The sequence below is a fragment of the Herpailurus yagouaroundi genome, unplaced genomic scaffold, assembly GCF_014898765.1.
Source record: "Herpailurus yagouaroundi ecotype Mexico unplaced genomic scaffold, PumYag 28, whole genome shotgun sequence".
Lineage (NCBI taxonomy): Eukaryota > Metazoa > Chordata > Mammalia > Carnivora > Felidae > Herpailurus > Herpailurus yagouaroundi.
The window spans coordinates 96,677,952-96,700,876 of NW_024412376.1; the positions used below are offsets into that span (position 1 = coordinate 96,677,952).

A 22,925-nucleotide genomic window follows, 5' to 3' on the forward strand; every position below is an offset into this window, starting at 1 on the left:
CCATAAATAGAGTCCAGCTATTAAAAATATGTAATCAATGCAATAAGAACAAAATGAGATCATTAAATTCTAGCTGGATGTGTTGCCAATGAAATCTCTGGGACCCTGTTCTCTCTTTGCTAAAAAAGGGAAATCAGGGAGTATTAAAGGGTAGTTAAAGACACAGTAGCACCAAATTAGTATCTTGACTATCAGTGATACACCTAGTAACTATTCAAATAGTTACAGGTTTCAAACAAATCATAAAAATAATTGATTCTAAGTGTTTACTGATAGACTGGACAAGAAATGTGCCCCAGGGAATTCAATTGTGAGAGATGAGAAGGGCAAAGGGTGACTTTTCCAGCTCCCCAGAGGCTAGTGGGGAAAAAAAAGGAGGGTTAAAAAGAGAGCTCTGTGTTGGAGAAGGAACTTTAGGATAAACAAGTTTTGCTAAACACAAGGATCAGTCTGCTTGGGAATGTGGTCTATTCTCTATTACTGGAGATCTTTAAATATGAGCTAATCACAGCCAGTTCTATATATAGCGGGGCTGGTGTGATAGCTTGGCAAACAACAGAGAGCTATATGCTAGACAATTTATTTGATTTGTTGCCTTTTCTAAACTGGTCAAAATTAGATTTGTATTTAATTAATCTAAGGTTTCCTCCAGATATTTGTGCTGCCAGCATTTCCATTGGGGAATGTACATTATACCCTGGTAATTTCCTGGTCTTGACTATCTTGGGAACATGAGAATGTCTGGGCTTTCCTGAGAGAACACATTATTATCTGGTAATCTTAGTGTATCTCAGAGTTTCACAGAAAACCAACCAGCTAACCGTCAAGTCTAGAACTGATTTCAAAAGGTCTCTAGGTTGAAGATTAACCAGAGTGAGTTGGGACTTTGAGACTGGTATCCTTATAACCCTTGTACTAGTGAGACCCTATTTCATCCCAAGTATGAATTCGAGATGTCAGTGGACCCGGAATACCATTAGGAAAACAAATACCTCAACATAATTTTTGATTCATCTCTGGGGCTTCCCAATTGCATTTCAATGTTCAGATACTCCACAACAATTTCCAAAATCAAAATATGCCTTTACAGCTCACTATCTTTCATAAACATGATATTCTAAAAGTGTTATCATCACAGGAAGTATACACTAAAACTTAAATTGCAGAAAGTCCTGGGACATTAAAAAAAAAAAAAGTCCTTTAGTTCATAAAATCCAATACATTTCTGGACTGCTAAGTTTCAAAAACAGTTGTTGTGATGGACCCAACATTGAGCTAGATAAAATTTACTAGGGTTAAAGTAATTATTTATTTTAAATATATTAGAGGAGCTTCTCCATGTGAGAAGTTAGTATGCTAGAATAAGTTCTGAATTAACAGAAAAGTCAACTTGGTTGTAATTTAACTAAAGTTAACTGAGCATGTAACCAGCTAGGAATGTATACTATTCTTTTAAAAATTACTTCCTGAGAAAACTAAAACCAAATAAAATCCTAATAATACTTCCTACAATTAAGAAAGGAGAGTAAATAGTATTAAAATGTATTAGCCCTACTGAATAGAAGGATGTAGAGTTTACTTAAGGAAAATCAACTAATATGTTACATTTGAAATTGACAACACCTATTTTAAAATATAATGAAAAGGGGTTAAAATGGACATACGGAAAAAGAAATCTTCTTGGTTTCCCTCCATGGAAAGCGAAGGACCAATGTGCGAACTCCATTGTGAACCTCAAACACAAGGACACCTTTAGAACAGACTCCAAGCAATATTCCAGTTTGTGACTTTTTCTCAGGGTGCACTCGATGAAAATGAACTCCATATTCTGTCAGCCTTTGACAGACCTGTTGGAACAATACCACACCATAGCAATGCACCTTAGTAAAGGGTGGCATACAGATACAGAAGTTGTACCATCCTAGTTTAACATGGAAAGAACAGTTTTTTCAACAAATGTGCTGAATCAAATAGATATTCACATGCAAGAAAATGCATCTTGACCCTTACTACACCCAGTATATGAAAATTAACCCCAAATGGATCAAAGACCTAAATATAGCAGCTAAAGTTGTAAAGCTTAGAAAATCTTTGTGGGTGTGGGTTTGACAAAGATATCTTTAATGGGACATAAAAAACATGAATCTTAGAAGGAAGAATTGGTAAACTGAAAATTTTACTCTTCAAAAGTCAATGATAAAATATAAAGGCAAGCCACCGACTAGGAGATATATACATAAAGCAACTGCATCCAGAATATATTAAAAAAAACAGGTACTTCTCAGCAATAAGGAGACACTTAACCAGATACAAAAAGGGGCAAAATATTTTATTAGACACTTCAACAAAAAAGATATATGAATGGCAAATAATGAAAAGATGCTCAACATGAAAGTAATTAGGGAAATATAAATTAAAACCACAATGATATACCATTACTTACCTATTTCAATAGTTAAAGTGTAAAGGACAGAACATACCAAGAATTTTGAGGATGCGGAACAACTAGAAATTTCACACACTGCTGGTAATACATGAAGTTGGACAACCACCTTAGAACATTTGACAGTTTCTTATAAAGTTAAACATACACTTACCATAGATCCCAGCAACCCTACTACTAGGTAGTTACTCAGAAGAAATATAAACCATATGTTCACATAAAAATGTGTATTTGAAAGTTTATAGCAGCTCTATATCCATCAACTGATGAAAGTGTAGTACAAAGGAAAACTACCCAGCAATAAAAAAAAAAAAAAAAAAAAGGAAAGAAAGAAAAGAAAAAAAACCTTACTGATACACACCATACTATGGATGAATCTCAGAAGTATTATTCTAAGTGAGAAGAGTCAGATACAGAAGACTACATAATATATAATTCTTTATATGAAATTCTAGACAAGAAAAAACTATGGTGATAGAAAGCAGATCAGTAGTTGCCAAGGGCTGAGGTGGGGGTGGGGGAAGTGGACTGACTGTAAAGGGACATGAAGACACTTTTTGGTATTGGAAATGTGTTATATCAGGGGTGGGTAAAACCTTTTCTTTGAAGGGCCAGATATGGGGCACCTGCCTGGCTCAGTCCAAAGAGCATATCATATGATTCTTGATCTCAGGGGTGTGAGTTCAACCCCATCCTGAGTGTAGAGATTACTTAAATAAATAATTAAAAAAAATATAAAGGGCCAGATAGTAAATACTTTAGGCTTTTGGGGAAGGCATCATACGATTTCTGCTGTAACTACTCAACTCTGCTGTTGTAGTGCGAAAGCAGATAGGCAATATGGAAACAAATGAGCATGGCCAAGTTCTGATAAAACTTTATTTACAAAATAAGCAAGCCACAGTTTGCTAATCCTTGTTCTTCATCATGATTATACAGATGGTGGTATATATATATTTCTTAAACTATATATATTTCTCAAAATTTACTGAACACTCAAAAGTTACGAATTTTAGGGGCGCCTGGGAGGCGCAGTCGGTTGAGCGTCCGACTTCAGCCAGGTCACGATCTTGCGGTCTGTGAGTTCGAGCCCCGCGTCAGGCTCTGGGCTGATGGCTCAGAGCCTGGAGCCTGTTTCTGATTCTGTGTCTCCCTCTCTCTCTGCCCCTCCCCCATTCATGCTCTGTCTCTCTCTGTCCCCCCAAAAAATAAATAAACGTTGAAAAAAAAATTAAAAAAAAAAAGTTACGAATTTTATTGTATGTCAATTATGCCTCAATAAAGCATATTTGCAGAAAGATAAAAGTTTTTCAAAGGTAATGCAACATATAGCAGAAGTGTAACTTTAGAAAGGTGTATTAATGAGATTTAAAAAACCTCAGGTTAGAAGAAAGATGCTGAAGTTAAAGAGAACAGAGTAACAGTATACATTATTAGGAGTAGGGCAACCTACTGATACATTACGCACACTACTTACACAGAGAAAGCTAATGCTCGGAAAGGTTAAACAGATTGTCCAAGTTCACACAGCTGGTTGAAACAAGAACTCAAGTGCAAGACTCTCTGACTAGAAATTCCCATACAAATTCTTACCACTGTGCTAATCTGCTTTCTACCTTTGCTAATAATAAATGACAGAATTTGATATTTATGTCCTACAAGTATAAAAATGTAATGACCAAGGGAAAATATAACTATGTAATTTAATGCCTTTAAATGTTGACTCAAACCAAACAAACCACCTTGTTTTTCATACCATAAACTCTAGATTAAAGCTGGTGTAAGTCTGTGAGTGAAACCCTTTCATAGACACTTCTAGGGCTGGGAAACTTGGCTCCCTCCAATAAGGAGCAGCAAATGGAAGGAATACTGTTACACGCTAGGGAGGTGAACCAGGAGAATGTTCTGAAAGTTTCTCTTTTCAACAGAATACTATACTTGCTATTCTTATTGGAAGTTAACATAGTACTATCTTTCCTGATCACAAAAGCACTATTTGTTTGAGGTCTCAAAGAAAGCTGGTGGCAGAACTAGAACCATAAGTCAGTTTTTTCTGGCCCCCTTCCATTATGTGAATTATTAGATGTTAGTTGAAAGACCATTTTTAGAAGATATAATTGAATTTTAAGCCTTTTAAGAAAAAAAAACAGTAATTCTAGAATCAATATGAACTCGAATCCTATATCCAGTCAGTCACAAAATTCAGTTGTTACTTTATAATGCTTCTTCATATGTTTATAATGTATTTTGAGTATGGAATGGAATAAAAGCAGAGAATCCATAGCCATATAGATATGGGTTCAAATCACTGTTTCACCCTACATACCAGCCATTGACTTGGGAACATTACATTTCCTCTTTGAGCTTCAGTTCTCTCTTTTACAAGATAACTAAAATATCATGGTTTTAGTCAGGAATAAATGACATGAGATAATGAATAGTATCCAGTTATTGGCAAATGAGCTTTTAGATATATGCCCTCCAATATTTCTTGCTTACTTTGAAAAAGATACAAAGTTTATCATTTGTAATCTTACATACTTACCTTTAAAAATTCTAACTCTGTCTCTTTTTCAGAAGCTCCCACATAGGTATTATGTAATTTGGGTAACTCTTCTTTAACATAGGATAAATCAAGTTTCTCCATCACTCTGGGAGGCAAATAATGTTCTAGTCTAAAATAAGACACACCATGAACCTGGAAAATAAAATAAAATAAATTTTTTTAACGTTTATTTATTATTGAGAGATAGAGAGAGACAGAGACACAGAGCATGAGCAGGGGAGGGGTAGAAAGAGGGGGAGACACAGAATCTGAAGCAGGCTCTAGGCTCTAAGCTTTCAGCACAGAGCCCAATGCGGGGCTCAAACTCACAAACTGTGAGATCATGACCTGAGCCGAAGTTGGTCACCTAACCAGCTGAGCCACCCAGGTGCCCCAAGAGAATGTTTTTATAAGCAATTCTGTTTGCCTTCTTCGTCCTATCTTAAAGTTCTTGCCTAAACTGAGAGGTAAGACACCAAAAAAAAAAAAAAATTTTTTTTTGTTTATTTATATTTTGAGAGAGAGTGAGAAAGAGAGAGCAGGGAGGTGCAGAGAGTCAGAGATTGAATCTGAAGCTGGTTCTAGGCTCCGAGCTGTCAGCACAGAGCCCAACATGGAGCTCAAACTTGTGATCTGTGAGATCATGACCTGAACTGAAGTCAGACGCCCAAAGGATGGAGCCACCCAGGCGTCCTGAGGTAAGACACTTTTATTTAGACTTCTCCCTGAGGAGTTTTAGAGGGAATGCATCAATCTTTGTCTTTCATTGTGAGGTAAAATGATTGAACTGATTAGCAAGCTTAAGGAGACAGACAACAAGGGGCAAATGTTACTACAGTCAGAGTTAATGTTATGAAGGATGCTACTTGAGTGACAGACTCTTGCCCTTGCTTCCTCTGAGATCCACTTTTTTCTGGAATAATTGGCCGTGAACATCTGTTCTCTGCACTGTGAGCTCTGTCAGGTTCTCAGGCTATCGCTGCATGGATCCATGTAGAAGGCAGAAGACCCCTTAGATCTAGATTAGGCTGGTAACCCCTGTGCCTAGTATCTATTAATTAGAAATTGGGAGAAGATATCCTGAAACTGTGAAACAGGAAATTTTACATAGGAGAAAAAAAAAAAAAAAAAAAGGAAAGCTACAATGTATGATTTTTTAAAAAAAATTTTTATGTTTATTTTTGAGAGAGAGAGACAGAGTGTGAGCAGGGGAGGGGCAGAGAGAGAGGAAGACACAGAATGGAAGCAGGCTCCAGGCACAGAGCCTGACGTGGGGCTGGAACCCACAAACTGTGAGATCATGGACCTGAGCCGAAGTCAGACACTTAACCGACTGAGCCATCCAGGCGCCCCTATGCTGTATGATTTTATATACAAATGTATGCAGGGAACCTGGTCACTTTGAGGTACCAAACTAGCCTTAAAAATCTCCAGATCTAAATAGCAAACACACGAACTAGGTTCAGTTCTTAATTATGTTGAGGATAAAAGTATTAATAAAAAGGTGGCCCTGGAGAAAAGCAAATCCTACCTCTGGTTGATAATCTCCATACTCAGCCTGGAGTGCCAAGGATGCTAGCAATAAAGAAGTCTCATCATCACAGTGCACCCTCTCCTCCAAGATATCCTTTCGGAGCTGAAGATAATACTGATGACAGGTCAGAGTATGTCTAGAACAATAAATGCACGCAGAAAACATGTAAACTTTATCTTGAATCTAAGGTGGTTTTTATTATTGGCCTATAAATTTATTTCCCAAGATGGTTTATTATTAAGCTTTTTAAAAAAATGTTTATTTATTTATTTGGGGACAGAGAGAGAGAGAGAGAGAGAGTGTGCGCGAGCAGGTGAAGGGCAGAGAGACAGGGAGAGAGAGAATCCCAAGCAGGCTGTGCTGTGAGCATGGAGCCCAACAAGGGGCTCGATCTCATGACCACAAGATCATGACCCGAGCCAAAATCAAGAGCCAGAAGCTTAACTAACTGAGACACCCAGGTGCCCCTATTATTTAGCTTTTAAGGCACAAGAATTTAATAAACTATGTTGAAGGAAATATTCCTTTTATGATAATAACATTATCATTGGTCAGAATCAAATAATTCAGTAGAAGTAAACTAAATGGTCAAAAGTCTAGGCACCAAAAAGAGAAAGACAGAAACTCTTGTGTACTCACTGTATAAGAGTAACATCATCCATGAAAAATTTAATCCGGAAAAACAAAGTAAAATTAACAGTGGCTTTGCTCTTTTTCTTTGGTTCTTCTTTCCATCCCTCTGGGGCCACTTTGGTTAATTTTAAATCAGGATCAACAAAGAAATATTCATTATCTAAAACAGAAAGAGAAAACATTCAGATATAATAAAATACTTTAATGTTTTCTTCTGATTCCGTCAGTTTTTTTTTTCTTTTTTATCAGACTTGCACAAGACAGTTTCACACGAGAATAAAACCGGATTTCTAAGGAGTACGGCAAGGAACTCTGAAGCACTCCATGTGGATGGGGGCAAGATGCTAGGGCTCTGTCTTGTAAGAATGAGGGCTCTATGGGCAGACAGAACTGGATTCAACACCACTACATCATTTACTATCTGCGGGACGCTCAATAAATTCTTTAACCTTTCTAGACATCAATTTTCTTGTCTGTAAAATCAGGATAGTGCAAATTCCTGCTTTCTAGCATTGCTGTAGGGAACAAGTGACCTAACGTATATAAACCACTTGGTAAAACACGTGGCATATGGTAGGCATTCAATAAATATTAGCTATTATTTATTATTATTGAGCTTCCAACCGAAACCTAGGAGAAACAATACTCATCATTTTATTTCTATTTTTAATTCATTTAAATATTATTGATTTTCCAAGTAAAAATTATTCAATAAAATCTGACTTGTCCAGAATGTTTAAGAAATTAATGTATTATAAATAGAAATTCTGATTAATTATTCATGTGAATGGTGTCACCTGATTAGTCCAAAATTACAACTGGTAAAGTGACAGAACATTAGTAGACACTAATTGAATATTTATTGGATGACTCTACCAAGTGAATTATTAGTTTTTTAAGAAACAAGAATTCAAAAACTAAGTTGAAGAAAACATTTCTTTTGTGACAAAGAAGACATTATCCTGATCTTGTAGGGTTTCAGGATAATTTGATTCTTAATTGTAATTTATAGTACTCTGTTGTCTAAGCTAAGTGAAATTTTGAGGTAAATAGGAATCTAAAATATTAAAGAGTGACTTATAAATATAATGATTTATTAAAGAAGCATTTATTTTAAAGCCCAACTCCAAAGCAAGCAGCAGCTGTGGAAATTCGAACTGATAAATAGGAATGGTTTCTTTTTAAAAAAAATTTTTTTTTAAATTAAGTTTATTTATTTTGAGAAACACAGTGTGAGTGGGGGAGGGGCAGAGAGAGCGAGAGCGAGAGAGAGAGAGAGAGAGAGAGAATTCCAAGCAGGCTCTGCACCATCAGTGCAGAGCAGGATGAGGGGTTCGAACCCATGAAACTGTGAGACCATGACCTGAGCCAAAACCAAGAGTTGGATGCTTAACCGAATGAGCTACTCAGGCACCCCTAAATGTTTTATTTTTTGAGAGAGAGAGAGTGCAAGCAGGGGAGGAGCAGAGGGGGCGCCGCGGGGACAGGAGATCCAAAGCAGGCTCCATACTGATAGCAGCGAGCCCTACTGTGGGGCTTGAACTCATGAACTGTGAGATCACAACCTGAGCCAAAGCTGGATACTCAAGACTGAGCCACCCAGGTGACCCAATAGGAGTGGTTTCTACAGAAGCTGTGCTCTGAGCCCACTGTGAATGTTTCAAAGTTCAGTGCACATAAAGCTTAAAAAATATGTAAAATGACTCATTTGCAGTCATGTACTGAAAACATTTAAAAAAGACACTGTATATTTCTTTTTGGATAGTAGGCTGAAGAAGTTGATGTGAGTGGGGATTCAGAAACAGGATCCTGCTATATATTCAAATTCAGATTAGCAGGATACTTAATTTCTAGAGTACATATGTAGGCAATTGACATATATAATGGTCCCCAAAACAGAATAATTAAAATCCACTTTTGTATAGTGAGAGCTAAAGAAAAATCTTCATGGTCAGGTATAGAAGATGCTACAAGACACAGCTATTAAAACAGTGAACCTAATTAGGAGAAGGGAGTTCCTAACTCCTACTTCTCAATGCTGACATGTTCATGTAGTTAATATTTCCCAAAACAAGTTGGGCAATAACAGGTATGGAAGTTAGCTTGTTGCCAAGTTTCTATACTACACCCTGAACTTAAAATATCTTGGTACCTCTGAGGGTAGCTAAAGCAAACAAATGATGTTCCACTAAGCCAATGTGGGCCACAACCATATCAAACACATCTTTACATATAGTTTTGGTATCACAAGTCAGTTCCAGTCTCTGCCCACTCAGAAGCATTATGTTTACTTTTCTTCGGTTATCTTCATTCTTCCCTTTCTTGGTCTACAATTGAAAAAAAAAAAAAAGGAAGGACATCTATTAAAATGAATATTATAAGAATTTTAACTGTTTTTTAAAACAGTCATTACGGAAAATACTTTCTAAGAGTGACACAAATTGGTTTTATTACTTACAAGGATAGATCGTGGCAAATCCAAAGATATAAAGGGTTCAATCGTCATTTTCACAAACTCTGGGCCAAAGAAATTCTGCAAATCACATAGGTAGAATGAACAGTATTTACCATTTACTTTAGTGCTTTCCTTAAAGGGAAAATAATACAATAATAATCTAAACAGAAGTTCTTCCTCAGTTTCATCTTCGACAGTGATGTCAAATGTAAAGCCTTGCTTCATACTGTTTTATAAGTTTTTCTTTTTTTGGCCTTTAAACTCAGATGCTCAAACACAGTGGTAGTCTTAATTACCGATGTAATACAGTTATCAAGTTCATGATAAGGATTCGGTTTAGTACTGCTAATGTGTCAAGTGATTGAACACAGTTTCATTTGTTTTAGAGAGTGATATTTAAGGTATTCTAAAACAAATCACAGTTAAAGGACAACATGTACTTTGTAATTACAAAATATTCATATCTATTCGTAATCATGTTTTTGGAACACGTGACACTGTGTCTTTTTTCTTTTTCTCTAAATAGTGACAACTAGGGATATTAAGGCATCAGTCTTTGTCCTCAACTGCTGCCTCTAGTGAGAAAACATTGTCTCAGAAGATGGGGGAGATGGGGGAGACAAAAGTGGAGTCCACACACTGCATTTACTGCTTTTTAATCTAGTCTTTTCCTTTACCTCTTGTATATCTAACAGTTTTGCCAAGAGTGGATAACTGGTTGAGGAAATAACTTAAACTCTAGATAGGAGCAGGATTCAGAATAGACTGAAAGCTTATGTCCAAATGGACAAGGGCTATCTTGAGGCCAAAGACAACAGGTGGTGTGTGTGCATGCGTGTGTGCTCGTGTTAATGGCACATGCATGTGTTTGCGCTAATGAAGGTTACCAGAGTTTTATTGTTTTCTTTCTTTTTTTTTTTTTTTTTTTTGGTTTCTTCTTTGGCTTCATGGTGTGGGAATTCTATCCAATTAACCAAGTGTAGAACATGTCACAGATACCATTTAAGTAAAACTTTAACATTAAGTGCCTGTTAATACTCAACGAACCAATTGGTAGGCCACATTTTAAACGAGAATAGAAATAGAGCAGAAAAGATGAAAATGGTCTGCCGTGGGAAACACAGAATCTAATACAGATCAACTAAGGCAACAGTATATAAACAAGTTAAAGTGTGTCTGTACCAAAAGTAACAGAAAAAAATTAAAGGGAAAGAATACCATTTATGAATCTCTAGTGAGCCACAGTTCTGCATTAGAACTGTGCATACACACACACACACACACACACACACACACACACACACACATATATGTGCTCTTTATGCTTTATGCATGCCTTTAATTATTGGAGACCCAACTAAATTGTACAATATTCTGCCTACTGCTTACTTTTGACAAAGGTATTGGTTCTAATCATAAATTGATGAGACCTCATTGAGTTTCTTCCTTTCAGCTTAAAATAAATTCAGTTATGTTTTATTAGAATCTAATAACTTTAAAATTGGACAATATCTTATAAAGTATGACCCAATTCCACATTCTAAAAATTAGCACGAGCAAGGCACAAACTGGTTTAAAAATTGACCTAAAGTCATTTAACAGCATTATTAGCAATAGAAACCAAGTCTTTGAATGTGTGGTTCAATGCAATTTTTACCCAATACTATTTCTTCTCCTTAGAAAACTATGACAGAAATTTGAATTCTCTCAACTCTAGGGCATACAAATGTGCTTTTAAGACAATTCTTTGAAACAAGCAACAAAAAACAAAACAGAATGGGGTAACACACTTTGTGCAGAGCTAAAAAGAAAAAATTCACTCTAGATTTTATTACTTTTACTACTATTTATTTCATGTTTGAAGAGTTATTTGTGAAGGAACAATACAAAAAAAGATACTACCTCACCTATCAAATTTATGATGATAAAAAAATGACAGTATCCAGAGTAGGTAAGAATATTGCGAAAAGGCATGATTATAGGAAGCATAAATTGGTACAAACTTTTTGAGGGGCAATTTGACAATACATATCAAATGTTCTAAAAGGTGTTGGCCTTTGATTTGGCTATTCTATTTGGAGGAAATTACCTGCAAAGATTTAGCTAAAGGGATGTTCATCAGAGCGTTGCTTACAATAGCAACAACGACAAATTAGAAATATTTTTCATGTCCAATAACTGGAAACTGATTGAAGAAATCACCGTATATGATAAAGGCACATAATGGAGTATTTTACAGCCATTAACAATAATATTATAGAAGATGTTAAATGTTCAAGATATTTTATATGAGAGAATTGTTTATTTTGAGCTTATGTTTATAAAATTATATAGGACATATGTTGAAAGAAAAATATAAACTGAACATTTAAAAAATCCTCCATTAATACAAGATGCAGATTTGTTCCTTTTGTCTTTGAATATTGTAATATAAAGATATGATACTTGGAGCTAACGTGGTCATCTTTTGACTACAAAATAAATTGCTATCAAATTCTGAAAATGGCAGAGCAGAAAGGTTGAATGCACTTCATAACATTCTTGAGCTTCTGAACCAACATTTAGTTCTCTATTCCTGATCTTGGTTTGTGGAATAATAAATTTCTTAATATTAAAAGATAATCTCCTACACTGCTGAATAAATCTAGGTGACTTTAAGGATCATGAATATACTTTTAAAATATACAGTTATTATAAATCCATTTAATGTTATTCTAAAAATGAAATCATGAAAACAGCTAAATATTTAATATCAACAAATATGATATTTAACACTAATAGATTAATATGGGATTTCAATTTCATCTACAGGCAACTTTAGGACACCTACAGAATTCAAAAAGTATTTTCCATAATATTTCCCTGTGAGACCAAGTTTATTTTTTTATTTTATTTTTTTCATAAATAAATTTTATTTATTTATTTATTTATTTATTTAATTTTATTTTTTTAAATGAAATTTATTGTCAAATTGGTTTCCATACCACACCCAGTGCTCATCCCAAAAGATGCCCTCTTCAATGCCCATCACCGACCCTACCCTCCCTCCCACCCCCCATCAACCCTCAGTTTGTTCTCAGTTTTTAAGAGCCTGTGAGACCAAGTTTACATGCAGTAATCTGAGAATTAACTTACCCTCAGTTTTCTTTGGGTCATGGCTGTTTCAAGGGCCATTTCTCTTAAGGGATCCCTGCTGATGTCAAGCATAGAGGCTTTGATTGTGTCTCCTGGATACAGGCTCAACCGAGACTGTCTAAGGGCCATTCTGGCTTGCAGCTGCATCATTTCTTCTTCTTGCCGTTTTAGCATAATCTCTTGATTAATTAAGTTGCCTTCAAGGGGTGTTTCATATTGTCTACTATATAGAAAAGAGAAAAGGGTTGGGAAGAAAATAACTATTTTAAGTCTAATCAAGAAAAAAAAAACATGTTAAGTAAGGTATCAAGAATTTACACAGATTTTATTTTGTCATCTCAGAAGAACCTGTGCAGTAACATTTCAATCCTGCTTTTTTAATGTATTGATATAGTATGCTGTCCCATTTTCACTGGATAGATCTATATGTTCCACCTCTTCTCTGAACATTCTAGCATCCTCTGAACACTGCTTCCACTGCGATTCTCTTCAGATGGGGCTGTTTTATTCTTAGAGTCCTGTATGTACCACTGGGCCTGGAGATGGGATAGAGATTCCCCTTAATTCTTGTATCAGCTTCCTGACCCTTGTTGACCTACAATAGCCCCCAGCCTCCCTGAAGTACATGCTATGAAATCACTCAATCCACTGCTCTGCTTTGCTGTAGATATTTATTGTCCTATTGATCAGCACTCCCTTATTCATTAAAGATTTAAGTGCCTGACTCAGTCCTCTTCTCCACCAGTGCTCCTGTCATCATTTAAGGTGGTGTCACATAGACTGGGAAGTCCTCCAGCACTCTGGCCTCCTCCACTTCTGCCAGCCATCTACTCCCATGGTCATGCTGCCTATAAACAATAACTGTCTATTTCTATCCTCCAATGGCCTCTCCATATAATCCCTTCTTTTTTTGTCTTTTTTCTTTTTCTTTTTAGCTCACTACTTCGAATACCCTTCTTCAAATAATTCATTGACTCCATCACTTTCTGTTATCTCTTTGCCCTTATCCTGCTTGAATTCCAAAGCCCATTATTAAAATCACCCCTTTGCAAACAATCTCAACTCTCCTGAAACTGCAGAACCATGCTGACTGATCTCATTGGGCTCTCAGCACTGCCTGGTAACTCACTTTCTTAGAGAACTATTTTATATCTTCTTCCTTCCCTTTTCTTTTCAAAGCTCAAATACTCTCTCCTTCTCTACTGATGACCTTTCCCCAGTTGTCTTGGTGAAATAAGAAGCAATCAGGAAATAACTTCCTCATCCTTCTACCACCAAACTTTCCACATCTACGTCCATATATTCTGCCTTCTCTTCTGTTACAACGATGGATCTCCTGCACACTCACATGGGCCCAATACCTCCACTGTGCATAAAATTCCACCCCCTCTCCTACTCAAAGACTTTGCTCCTGCAATTATCCCCTCACATGCATTGTACACTATGTTATTTTCATTAGTATACAAAAATGATATATTGTTTCCTACTCAGAACAGAAAATCCTCCTTTGGTTCTACAACCCCTTTTGGACTCTATCCCATTTTTTTTCCTGCTGTCTTTTAGAGTAAATCTCTTCAAATTATTTAAGCTTTATCTCTACTTCATCTCTCAGTCTCTTAGACTCAAACCAATGGTTTTAGTCCCTACTATTCCACCGAAGCTGTTCACAAAAATGACTGACGTCTGCTGTCAAAGCCAAAAGATAGTTACAATTTTCATTTTACTTGACTTCTAAGTGCCAAAAGATAGAGTTGCTTAGTCTTCCAATTCTTAAAACATTTCCCATTGGGAAGTCCATGCTCTTTTTATTCTCCTTCTACTTTAGTGGCTCTTCCTCCTTAGTCTCTTTTGCTGGCTCCTCCCTCGTTTATAATCTAGTGTTAGACTACAACAGCCCTCAGCCCTCCAGATTTTCCAAGTCTCCATATATACTCCATACCTACCTGATCTCATCTAATTACATGGCCTTAATTACTTTATATTTTCCTATAACCCAGTCTCTCCTCTGAATTGTAATTCTATTTGCCTACGTGAGGGTTTTACTTGGATGTTAACATCCATCCTTAGGTTAATATGTCTCGAACCAGATTCTTGATATTTTTTCCCCCATGTTGAACCTTTTTTCAAACTGTCTGCTTACAACACAACTGGGAATCATTCTTGATTCCTCTATCTTGCAAATCCCATGTCCAATTGAGTAGCAAATCCTGTAGGCAGAACCTTGAAAATATCTATATGAGTCTTCTCTATCACCAACATACTAGTCTGTGCTGTATCCAGCCAAATGTACTACTATCACTGCCTAACTGGTCTCTTGCTCTAATCTGTTCTTCACAGAAAAAAACAGAGTAATCCCATTAAAATGTAAATTAGATCTAGGTTTTCAAGCCATCCAATGGCATCCCATTAAACTTAGAATAACATCTAAAGTATTCACCTAAGTTTCTGAGGTCTGACATGATTTGGGTACTGGTTACCACCCACTCTGCCCCCTTCACTCATCCTGCTGCACCCACACTGTCCTTTCTGTATTCCTCTAATAGTCTAACATGCAACACATCTCCCATACCTCTGCTTCCTCAAGGCCTCTACTTTTGTAATTTCTTTTGTCTGGAAGGAACCCTCTGCCTCCTGATATCTGCATAGTTCACACTGTCCCTTAAAATAGTTTTCTCTTCAAATGTAACCCTTTGGAGAGGACTTCTCTAATTGCCCAACCTATGTAAAACAGAACTTGGACATCACACCCCTGCACTCTCTATCCTTTTAGCCTGCCTTCTCTTTGTTTTTTGTTTTTTTTTTTTAAATGAATTTTTTAATGAAAAAAAATTTATTATTGGGGCACCTGGGTGGCTCAGTGGTTAAGCATTCAACTGTTGATTTCGGCAGAGGTCATGATCTCATGGTTGTGAGATGGAGTCCCACGTGTCAGGCTCATGCTGGGTGTTGGAGCCTGCTTAAAATTCTCTTTCTTCCTCCCTTTGCCCCTTCCCCGCTTGCACGTATCTGCTCTCCCTTAAACAATTTTTAAATTATAAAAGTGTAGTTGATATACAGTGGTTTATTAGTTTCAGGTGAACAACATAGTGATGTGACAATTCTATATTATTCAATCTTACCACATTAAGTGTCATCACCATACAACATTATTACAATATTCCTAAGTATATTCCCAATGCTGTATTTTTCATTTCTGTGACTTATTTATTTTATAACTGGAAGACCATACCTTTTAATCCTCTTTATCTAATCCTCCTTCATCCCTTCCCACTTTGGCAATTAACAGTTTGTTGATTAGTAAGTCTGTTTGTGTTTGTTCATTTGTTTTGATTTTTAGATTCCATATATAAGTGAAATCATATGGTATCTGTCTTTCTCTTATTTCACTCAGCATAATACCCTCTAGGTCCATCCATGTTGTTGCAAATGGCAAGATCTCATTCTCTTTTATGGCTGAGTAATATTTCAGTGTGTGTGTGTGTGTGTGTGTGTGTGTGTGTGTGTGTGTGTATGAGAGATAGAGAGAGAGAGTGTCTGTGTTTTCTTTACTTATTCATCTACTGATGGGCACTTGGGTTGCTTCCATCTTGGCTATTATAAATAATGTTGCAATAAACATACAGGTGCATATATGTTTTTAAATTTGATATTTTAATTTTCTTTGGGTACATATCCACTAGTGGAATTATTGAATCATATGATAGTTCCTTTTTAATTTTTTTTTTATTAATTTTTTTTCAACGTTTATTTATTTTTGGGACAGAGAGAGACAGAGCATGAACGGGGGAGGGGCAGAGAGAGAGGGAGACACAGAATCGGAAACAGGCTCCAGGCTCCGAGCCATCAGCCCAGAGCCTGACGCGGGGCTCGAACTCAGGGACCGTGAGATCGTGACCTGGCTGAAGTCGGACGCTTAACCGACTGCGCCACCCAGGCGTCCCTCCTTTTTAATTTTTTGAGGAACCTCCACACTGTTTTCCACAGTGGTTGCACCAATTTACATTCTTAGCAGCTGTGCCTGAGGATTCCTTTTTCTCTATATCCTCGCCAATGCTTGTTTCTTATCTTTTTGATTTTAGCCATTCTAACAGGTATGAGATGATATGCACTGTGGTTTTTAAATTGGATTATTTGGCTTTTTTGGGGGGGAGGGTTGAGTTGTATAATTTCTTTATATTTTAGCTATGAGCCCTTATCAGATATTTTCATATAAATATTTTCTCCCATTCAATAGGTTGACTTTTCATTTTGTTTATGGTTTCCTTCTATGTGCACTCTCTATCCCCTTAGCATGCTTTATTTTTCTTCAAAGCACCATCATTATCTGATTTTTTTTTTTTTTTATGGTCTTGTTCATGGCTTTATCTCCAGTACCTAAAAGTTGCTAGTACATGGTAGGTTCACAGGAATCATTTCTTGAGCAAATGACAGAATATAATATTATGGCTCTCTCACTTAAGGGGGTCAAGTATAATAATAAGAATTTGAATCTAGACATTTTAACTCACACCTGTTATTTTCATCAACTATATTCGCCTTCTTGTTCAAATTATTTTATACCACAGCTACAAACAGGTAGCCAAAATGACTAATTATCATTTAATCTCTCTCAACACAATATCTGGTTGAAGTTTCCATAAAGGCTAAAAAGTTTGAGACCAAAAAAAAAAAAAAAAAAACAAAACCAAAAACAACAACAACAAACCCAAAATAAAACAAAAATAAAGAGAAAGCAAACAAAAGAACAAAACTAAGAAAATCTGGATCATTTAGGAATGAATAAACAGGTTGTTTTAAGTCAGAAAAACAGGCTACCTTGTCAAACAGATAGGTTCAGAAGCCATGGGAATTGTACTACGTATAAACTGAACTTTGTAAGTTAACAGAAAAAACTTAGAGATGTTCTTTGGAAAATAGCTTTGAATATCCTTTTTGGTCACTGAAAGACACTTTTGATAACTCAGAATCAAAAAATTACTCATTCTGCTGCATCTGACTCATAGTTTCCTGTTAATTTCCCCTCACCCTTTACGATACAAATCAATAGACTGCCTGGATCTGTTTTTCCATTTAATTCTAGCTAAAGGGAATGGAAATTTTTATAAAGAAGCAAGCAACATGTCAAAATACAATACTATTTATAGATCTCACAAATATATGACCTAAAGAACAAAACAGGACCTCCTACTTGTGTGCCAGCATGCTAAGGATGTTATCAGAAACCATTGTATACATTCAGAAAATTCTGTGCTTGAATAAGGAATTTAGAGTATTTTAGTTAATGTGTTTTCCTGTGGGCAGAAAAAGAGGGTGAGACTTGTCTAAAAGAAGTTGAGTTTAGCATATTACATCAAGTTTAATATATACAGACTTAACAATCTACTTCTTGAAATATTTTTTATTATGTTTTCATCTAATGGAGATGCTATGGATGTTACATGGAGTTTTTTTCTCCTCTTAAAGTATGAACTAAAAGATAGTTTATCATTAGAACACAATTTTATAAGCTAAAGTGGTCTTAAAATTAACATCCCCTAAAAATAAAATCAGTCAGAACTAAGGTTCTCTCATAATCTTTTGAGGTAACTCACCAAGAAAATTGAAATAAGGCTCACAAAATGACTTAATTTTATTTGGAGGAATATATTTTTAAATAACTAACAAATGAACTATAAAATCAATTAATTTTTAAATCATAAGCTTAATAATTCTCCAGTTGTTATCTTTACTCATGCTTTTCATCAACCTAAAGGGCATCATACTATTAATATAAATTTTCTCCAAATTAAATATATAGATAGGAGTGACTCCCTCAATTCATCATAGAGCTTAGTGCATTTCAATATTTGCTTCTTACTGCTGTTCATCTCCAAATGCTTTTGTGTCTTTAAGAAAATGTATAATACCAATCATAAATCTTTTTGTCTCTTACCTCTTTGTTCAAAATTACTAAGTCAGGGTCTCACCACAATGGGGTCTTATTAATATAAAATTCTATTACGCAAATAGAACACAGCTTTAGGTAAATGAATACTTATTAGAGCTTTCCTCAAAGTAAATAAAGTATCATGGACTATCTTAAAAAAGCATAAGAGAGAAGAGAAAAAGACATAAATTTAATAAAAAATGGAATGTTGAAAGGAATTACTTTAGTGCAATGTAATTAATTGCTTGGATTCTAAACCCTAGATAAATTGTCTGCTTTAATCACATGGCTAGGGTTACCTGGTCTATTAATAGTTTACGGGTGTGAAACAATGTCTACCAGAATTAATTAACTTACGGGCAAGTTTCTGTTAATCTCCAAATGATTCTTTTGTATATGGCGGCACTTGAACTAAACAAACAGATATCAAATTTAAAAGGATTTGCATGGTTTCTAAGTAAATTCTAAAGCAACCTTTTTATAAATTTCAAATCAATGTTTAACATTAACAATATGCTTTATTCATGTAAGGGAACTGTGCACATGTGAAAAGGATACACAGCAATATATTCACTACTGGTTTGATACTTTTTGCTTTAAACAAAGTAAATCAATATACAGCTATGATACTACCATCCTAAGCCCAACACATAAATAATACCTAACACCTTATTAGAAAGTCGACCATTTCAGTATGAAAATGAACTCTAAACAGCCCAAACTGGACTTAAAAAAAACACAAGTTAAAAACAAAAACAAAAACAAAAAAACACAAGTTAACCTCTTGTAAGCAAGTAGATATGTAGTGAATAATTAACTTTTTACATAATAGGTTATTTAGTAGTAACCTATTCATTATTCATTCAACAAATAATACTCCCTGAAAATCTGCTTGTGGAGCCTATTCAACCTTTCAAAAGAGAAATTATTGTCTTAGAAATCAAGGTTTACTATCTTCTCACAGATGCTTAATGCCATGCCTTCTGAACTTCCTGTTAATAAATGATTTTATATTCATATTAACAATTTTAATTTCAAACACAGACTATAAATAATCAGAGCCAATTCTCATTTTAAAAGATGCAACAACTCAAATTACTACAATGTCTTTCACATAATTAAATGAATTTCCAAGAATTAAAAAGAGGAGGGAAAGGGAAAATGGAGAAAATAGAGAAAAAAGGATAATTTTCAAAAATTCTCCTTGATTCTAATAAAGAAAAAAAACCCACGTGTCACTGGAAATATATTACTATTTTTCCTATCACATACCTTGGTCTCTGTGATGGGCCTTGACCTGGGGTTTCATCCAGCCCTGGGAGACCACTGTCGGACTCAAACCTTTTTGAAGCTTCACTTTTTCGTACTAAAGAATGAAAAAAAATAACACAGGTAATAAAAATATAGAGTAACTTATTTAAAACTAAAACACTGAGCAGATACGTAAGATAATTTTTACAAATTATATTCATATCACCAAATTAATGATAATGTCATTAAACTCTTCAGAGGTAAGTTATTTTTGAAGACAGTGAATTATTTCCTATTATGAAAATGACTATATTGTTATTTGATGAAACTGCTATTAAGTTCCTATAATACTGTTAAAATGAGTAACTGGCAGCTTTTTATAATTTTTAAATTTCATATAAAATTATTCTTTTGATACCTTATATCTTAACACTACTGAATAAGAAGAACTACTGAAAAAGAATAATAATTTTTTTTAACGTTTATTTATTTTTGAGACACAGAGAGACAGAGCATGAACAGGGGAGGGTCAGAGAGAGGGAGATACAAAATCTGAAACAGGCTCCAGGCTCTGAGCTGTCAGCACAGAGCCCAACGCAGGGCTCGAACTCACGGACTGCAAGATCATGACCTGAGCCGAAGTCGTACGCTCAACTGACTGAGCCACCCAGGTGCCCCTGAAAATTCATGGATTCTTAAAAACATTTTGGTTATTCAGATGCCTCTCACCTTGTCGGAAATCTGATTCAGAGGAAATAATAGATGGACTTTCACTGGAAGTACTAAAGATATCACTGTGGTAAGTTTTATATCTTCGAATTGGTTCTAAAAGAATTAAAAGAAAAACATTAGAAAGCAAATCCATTTCTGTTCCACACAAATCAGATATTACATTTACTCTTATGAGACTAGAACATTTTATGTATTGCTTTAAATTTACCAATTGCTGGATGATACTCAAACAACGTGATTCCAATTTTGAGGCAGGTTAGCATACTGGTTAAGAACCTGGACTCTGACACCAGATTGCCTGGGTTTGAATCTCAGCTCACTACTTGCCAGGTGTGTGACACCTTAAGAAGGTAACTGAAGCTTCCTGTGACTCATCTTCAGCTGAAAAGGGGGTATAATAATAGTGTACACCTAGTAGTGTTGTTGCATCAGATGAAGTGATATATGCAAAGCTTTTAGAACACAGTGGATGTTATATAAACATCATCATTAAGCAGTTTTTGAAAGGTCACTATGTGTAATTCTCTGTGTTACATGCTATAAAGGAATAGAAAACCCAAAGACACAGTCCCAAGCTCAAATAACTTAAAATGTTTAAGGACAAAAATACTTAATTGAAGACAGGATGTTTAGATCTACCAGAATGAGATGAATAAGCATTGGGAGTGTGTTGTGTGTGTGTGTGGGGGGTACTTTGTGGGGTTGTGCAGTGTGTGCCCTGTATAAGGTGGGTAGGACCACATTAAAATAAAAATTCTATCTTCTAAATGTTTCTAATTCATTTCTCTTCTTCGTACTCACAGTCATAGATCACTGTTCATCTCATGTCTAGACTACTTCATGTATCCTAGATTCCCTCTTCTGCAATCTTACCCATTTCATATTATGATTCACATTACAGAGAGTGAACTTTCCAGAAATAAAAATCTAGACATATTGCTATCATCTCTTAAAGTTTCAAAATACAGTTTATAAACTCCTTAGCTTGATATTCAAAGCCTTTAACAACCTGGTCTCTGACTACATTTATAGCAGTGGCTCTTCATATTGTGAAGTCACAGATACACTTGTTAGAATTAGATGGAAACTACAAACCTCTCTCCACCCACTCCCCAAAACATACAAAAATACATTTAAATAGGGCTTTAAAAACTCAATGTAAAAAAAAAATTTGACTGAATGAGTTATCTGAATCTTTGTGGCAGATTGGAACGTCTGAGCACGATGTTAATCAGTGGATAATAAGCCTGCAGATTGGGAAAGACTGAAATTGCAAATGATAGTGGGGAAAATTGATGAAAAAATGTGCTGAAGGAGACAGGAAATGGAAAAACACCCCAACATACATGGATGGTCAGTTTGGCAAGGAGGAAGAACCTTTTCTTCATAAGAGAAAGAAATGATGAACAGGGAAAGAGTGAAAATATAGAAGGAATCCAGGATACTCATATCAGAAGTTGCCTTACTCCTGGTAACGAAAAAGTGCATTACTCCTGGGAATCAGTGGCCGGGAGCTTGAGAAGAGTAAAGAAATTCTGCTATGAAGAATTTACTGATAAGAGTCAGTAAAAACCACATGACACCCTTTATGTAGCCATGAGAGTATAGATTAGGCTAGAATGCATGAATTTTATTGGAACCAATCAGAATGGTTTTGTGGCTTTTTCTTGGCAGTAGAGAAGGAAAACCATGGGAAACTCCTGGAAACTGAGGGGAGACATGGGATGTGTGACAGCACACAATGGAGACATGTGAGGGATTCTTTTTTTACTAGTTTGCAAGCTTGAGAACAGGAACTTTGCAGAATGAATTATTCCTGTGCTGCAAGGTGTTCACTAGAGATTGTTGATGGAAAAAGAGATGGATAAATGAATGAAATAGTCAAATGGCATCACAGAACCAGGACAGAAATGATGTGCTGGCAGGATCGGGAGGTCATGCTGAGGCAAAACTTTAAAGAAGTGAGAAGAGTAGAAGTAAAAATGGCCGTGGGCTTGATGGAGATGAAGTTGCACATTGTCTTGTGCCAATGTTTACCTGGAACAGTAGGCATAATATAGAAGACCCCTACTTTGTTTAGCTTTATACACACTGAAAATGAGTATTAAATAATACTATAATTAGTGGAAAGGGTTTTAGGGTTGAAAATCCAAATATTTACCAGTGCTTCTAAAAAATGATTCCATTCTACCACAAGGAAGTCTTACAGTAAATAAGATAATTTTTAAAAAACTCCTCTGGTTTAAGATAAATGTGATTTGAAAAGATTGT

At 35.6% G+C, this 22,925-nt stretch overlaps 1 protein-coding gene across 9 annotated transcripts in view; it reads right to left on the minus strand.

The window, feature by feature from the left end:
* The window catches only part of PTPN13 (protein tyrosine phosphatase non-receptor type 13), a 228,831-nt gene that overhangs the window by 66,864 nt on the left and 139,042 nt on the right, over positions 1–22,925 (minus strand). For 8 of the 9 annotated variants that reach the window (XM_040479058.1, XM_040479075.1, XM_040479065.1 and 5 more), the window contains 9 exons: positions 20,652–20,747; positions 19,944–20,037; positions 12,746–12,968; positions 9,614–9,688; positions 9,308–9,482; positions 7,162–7,315; positions 6,520–6,658; positions 4,989–5,141; positions 1,665–1,847 (listed from right to left, as the gene is read on the minus strand). In XM_040479058.1, coding sequence (XP_040334992.1) covers positions 1,665–1,847; positions 4,989–5,141; positions 6,520–6,658; positions 7,162–7,315; positions 9,308–9,482; positions 9,614–9,688; positions 12,746–12,968; positions 19,944–20,037; positions 20,652–20,747 — 1,292 coding nt within the window. The remainder of the gene's footprint in view (positions 1–1,664; positions 1,848–4,988; positions 5,142–6,519; positions 6,659–7,161; positions 7,316–9,307; positions 9,483–9,613; positions 9,689–12,745; positions 12,969–19,943; positions 20,038–20,651; positions 20,748–22,925) is intronic. The other variant, XM_040479028.1, reaches the window with a different exon arrangement.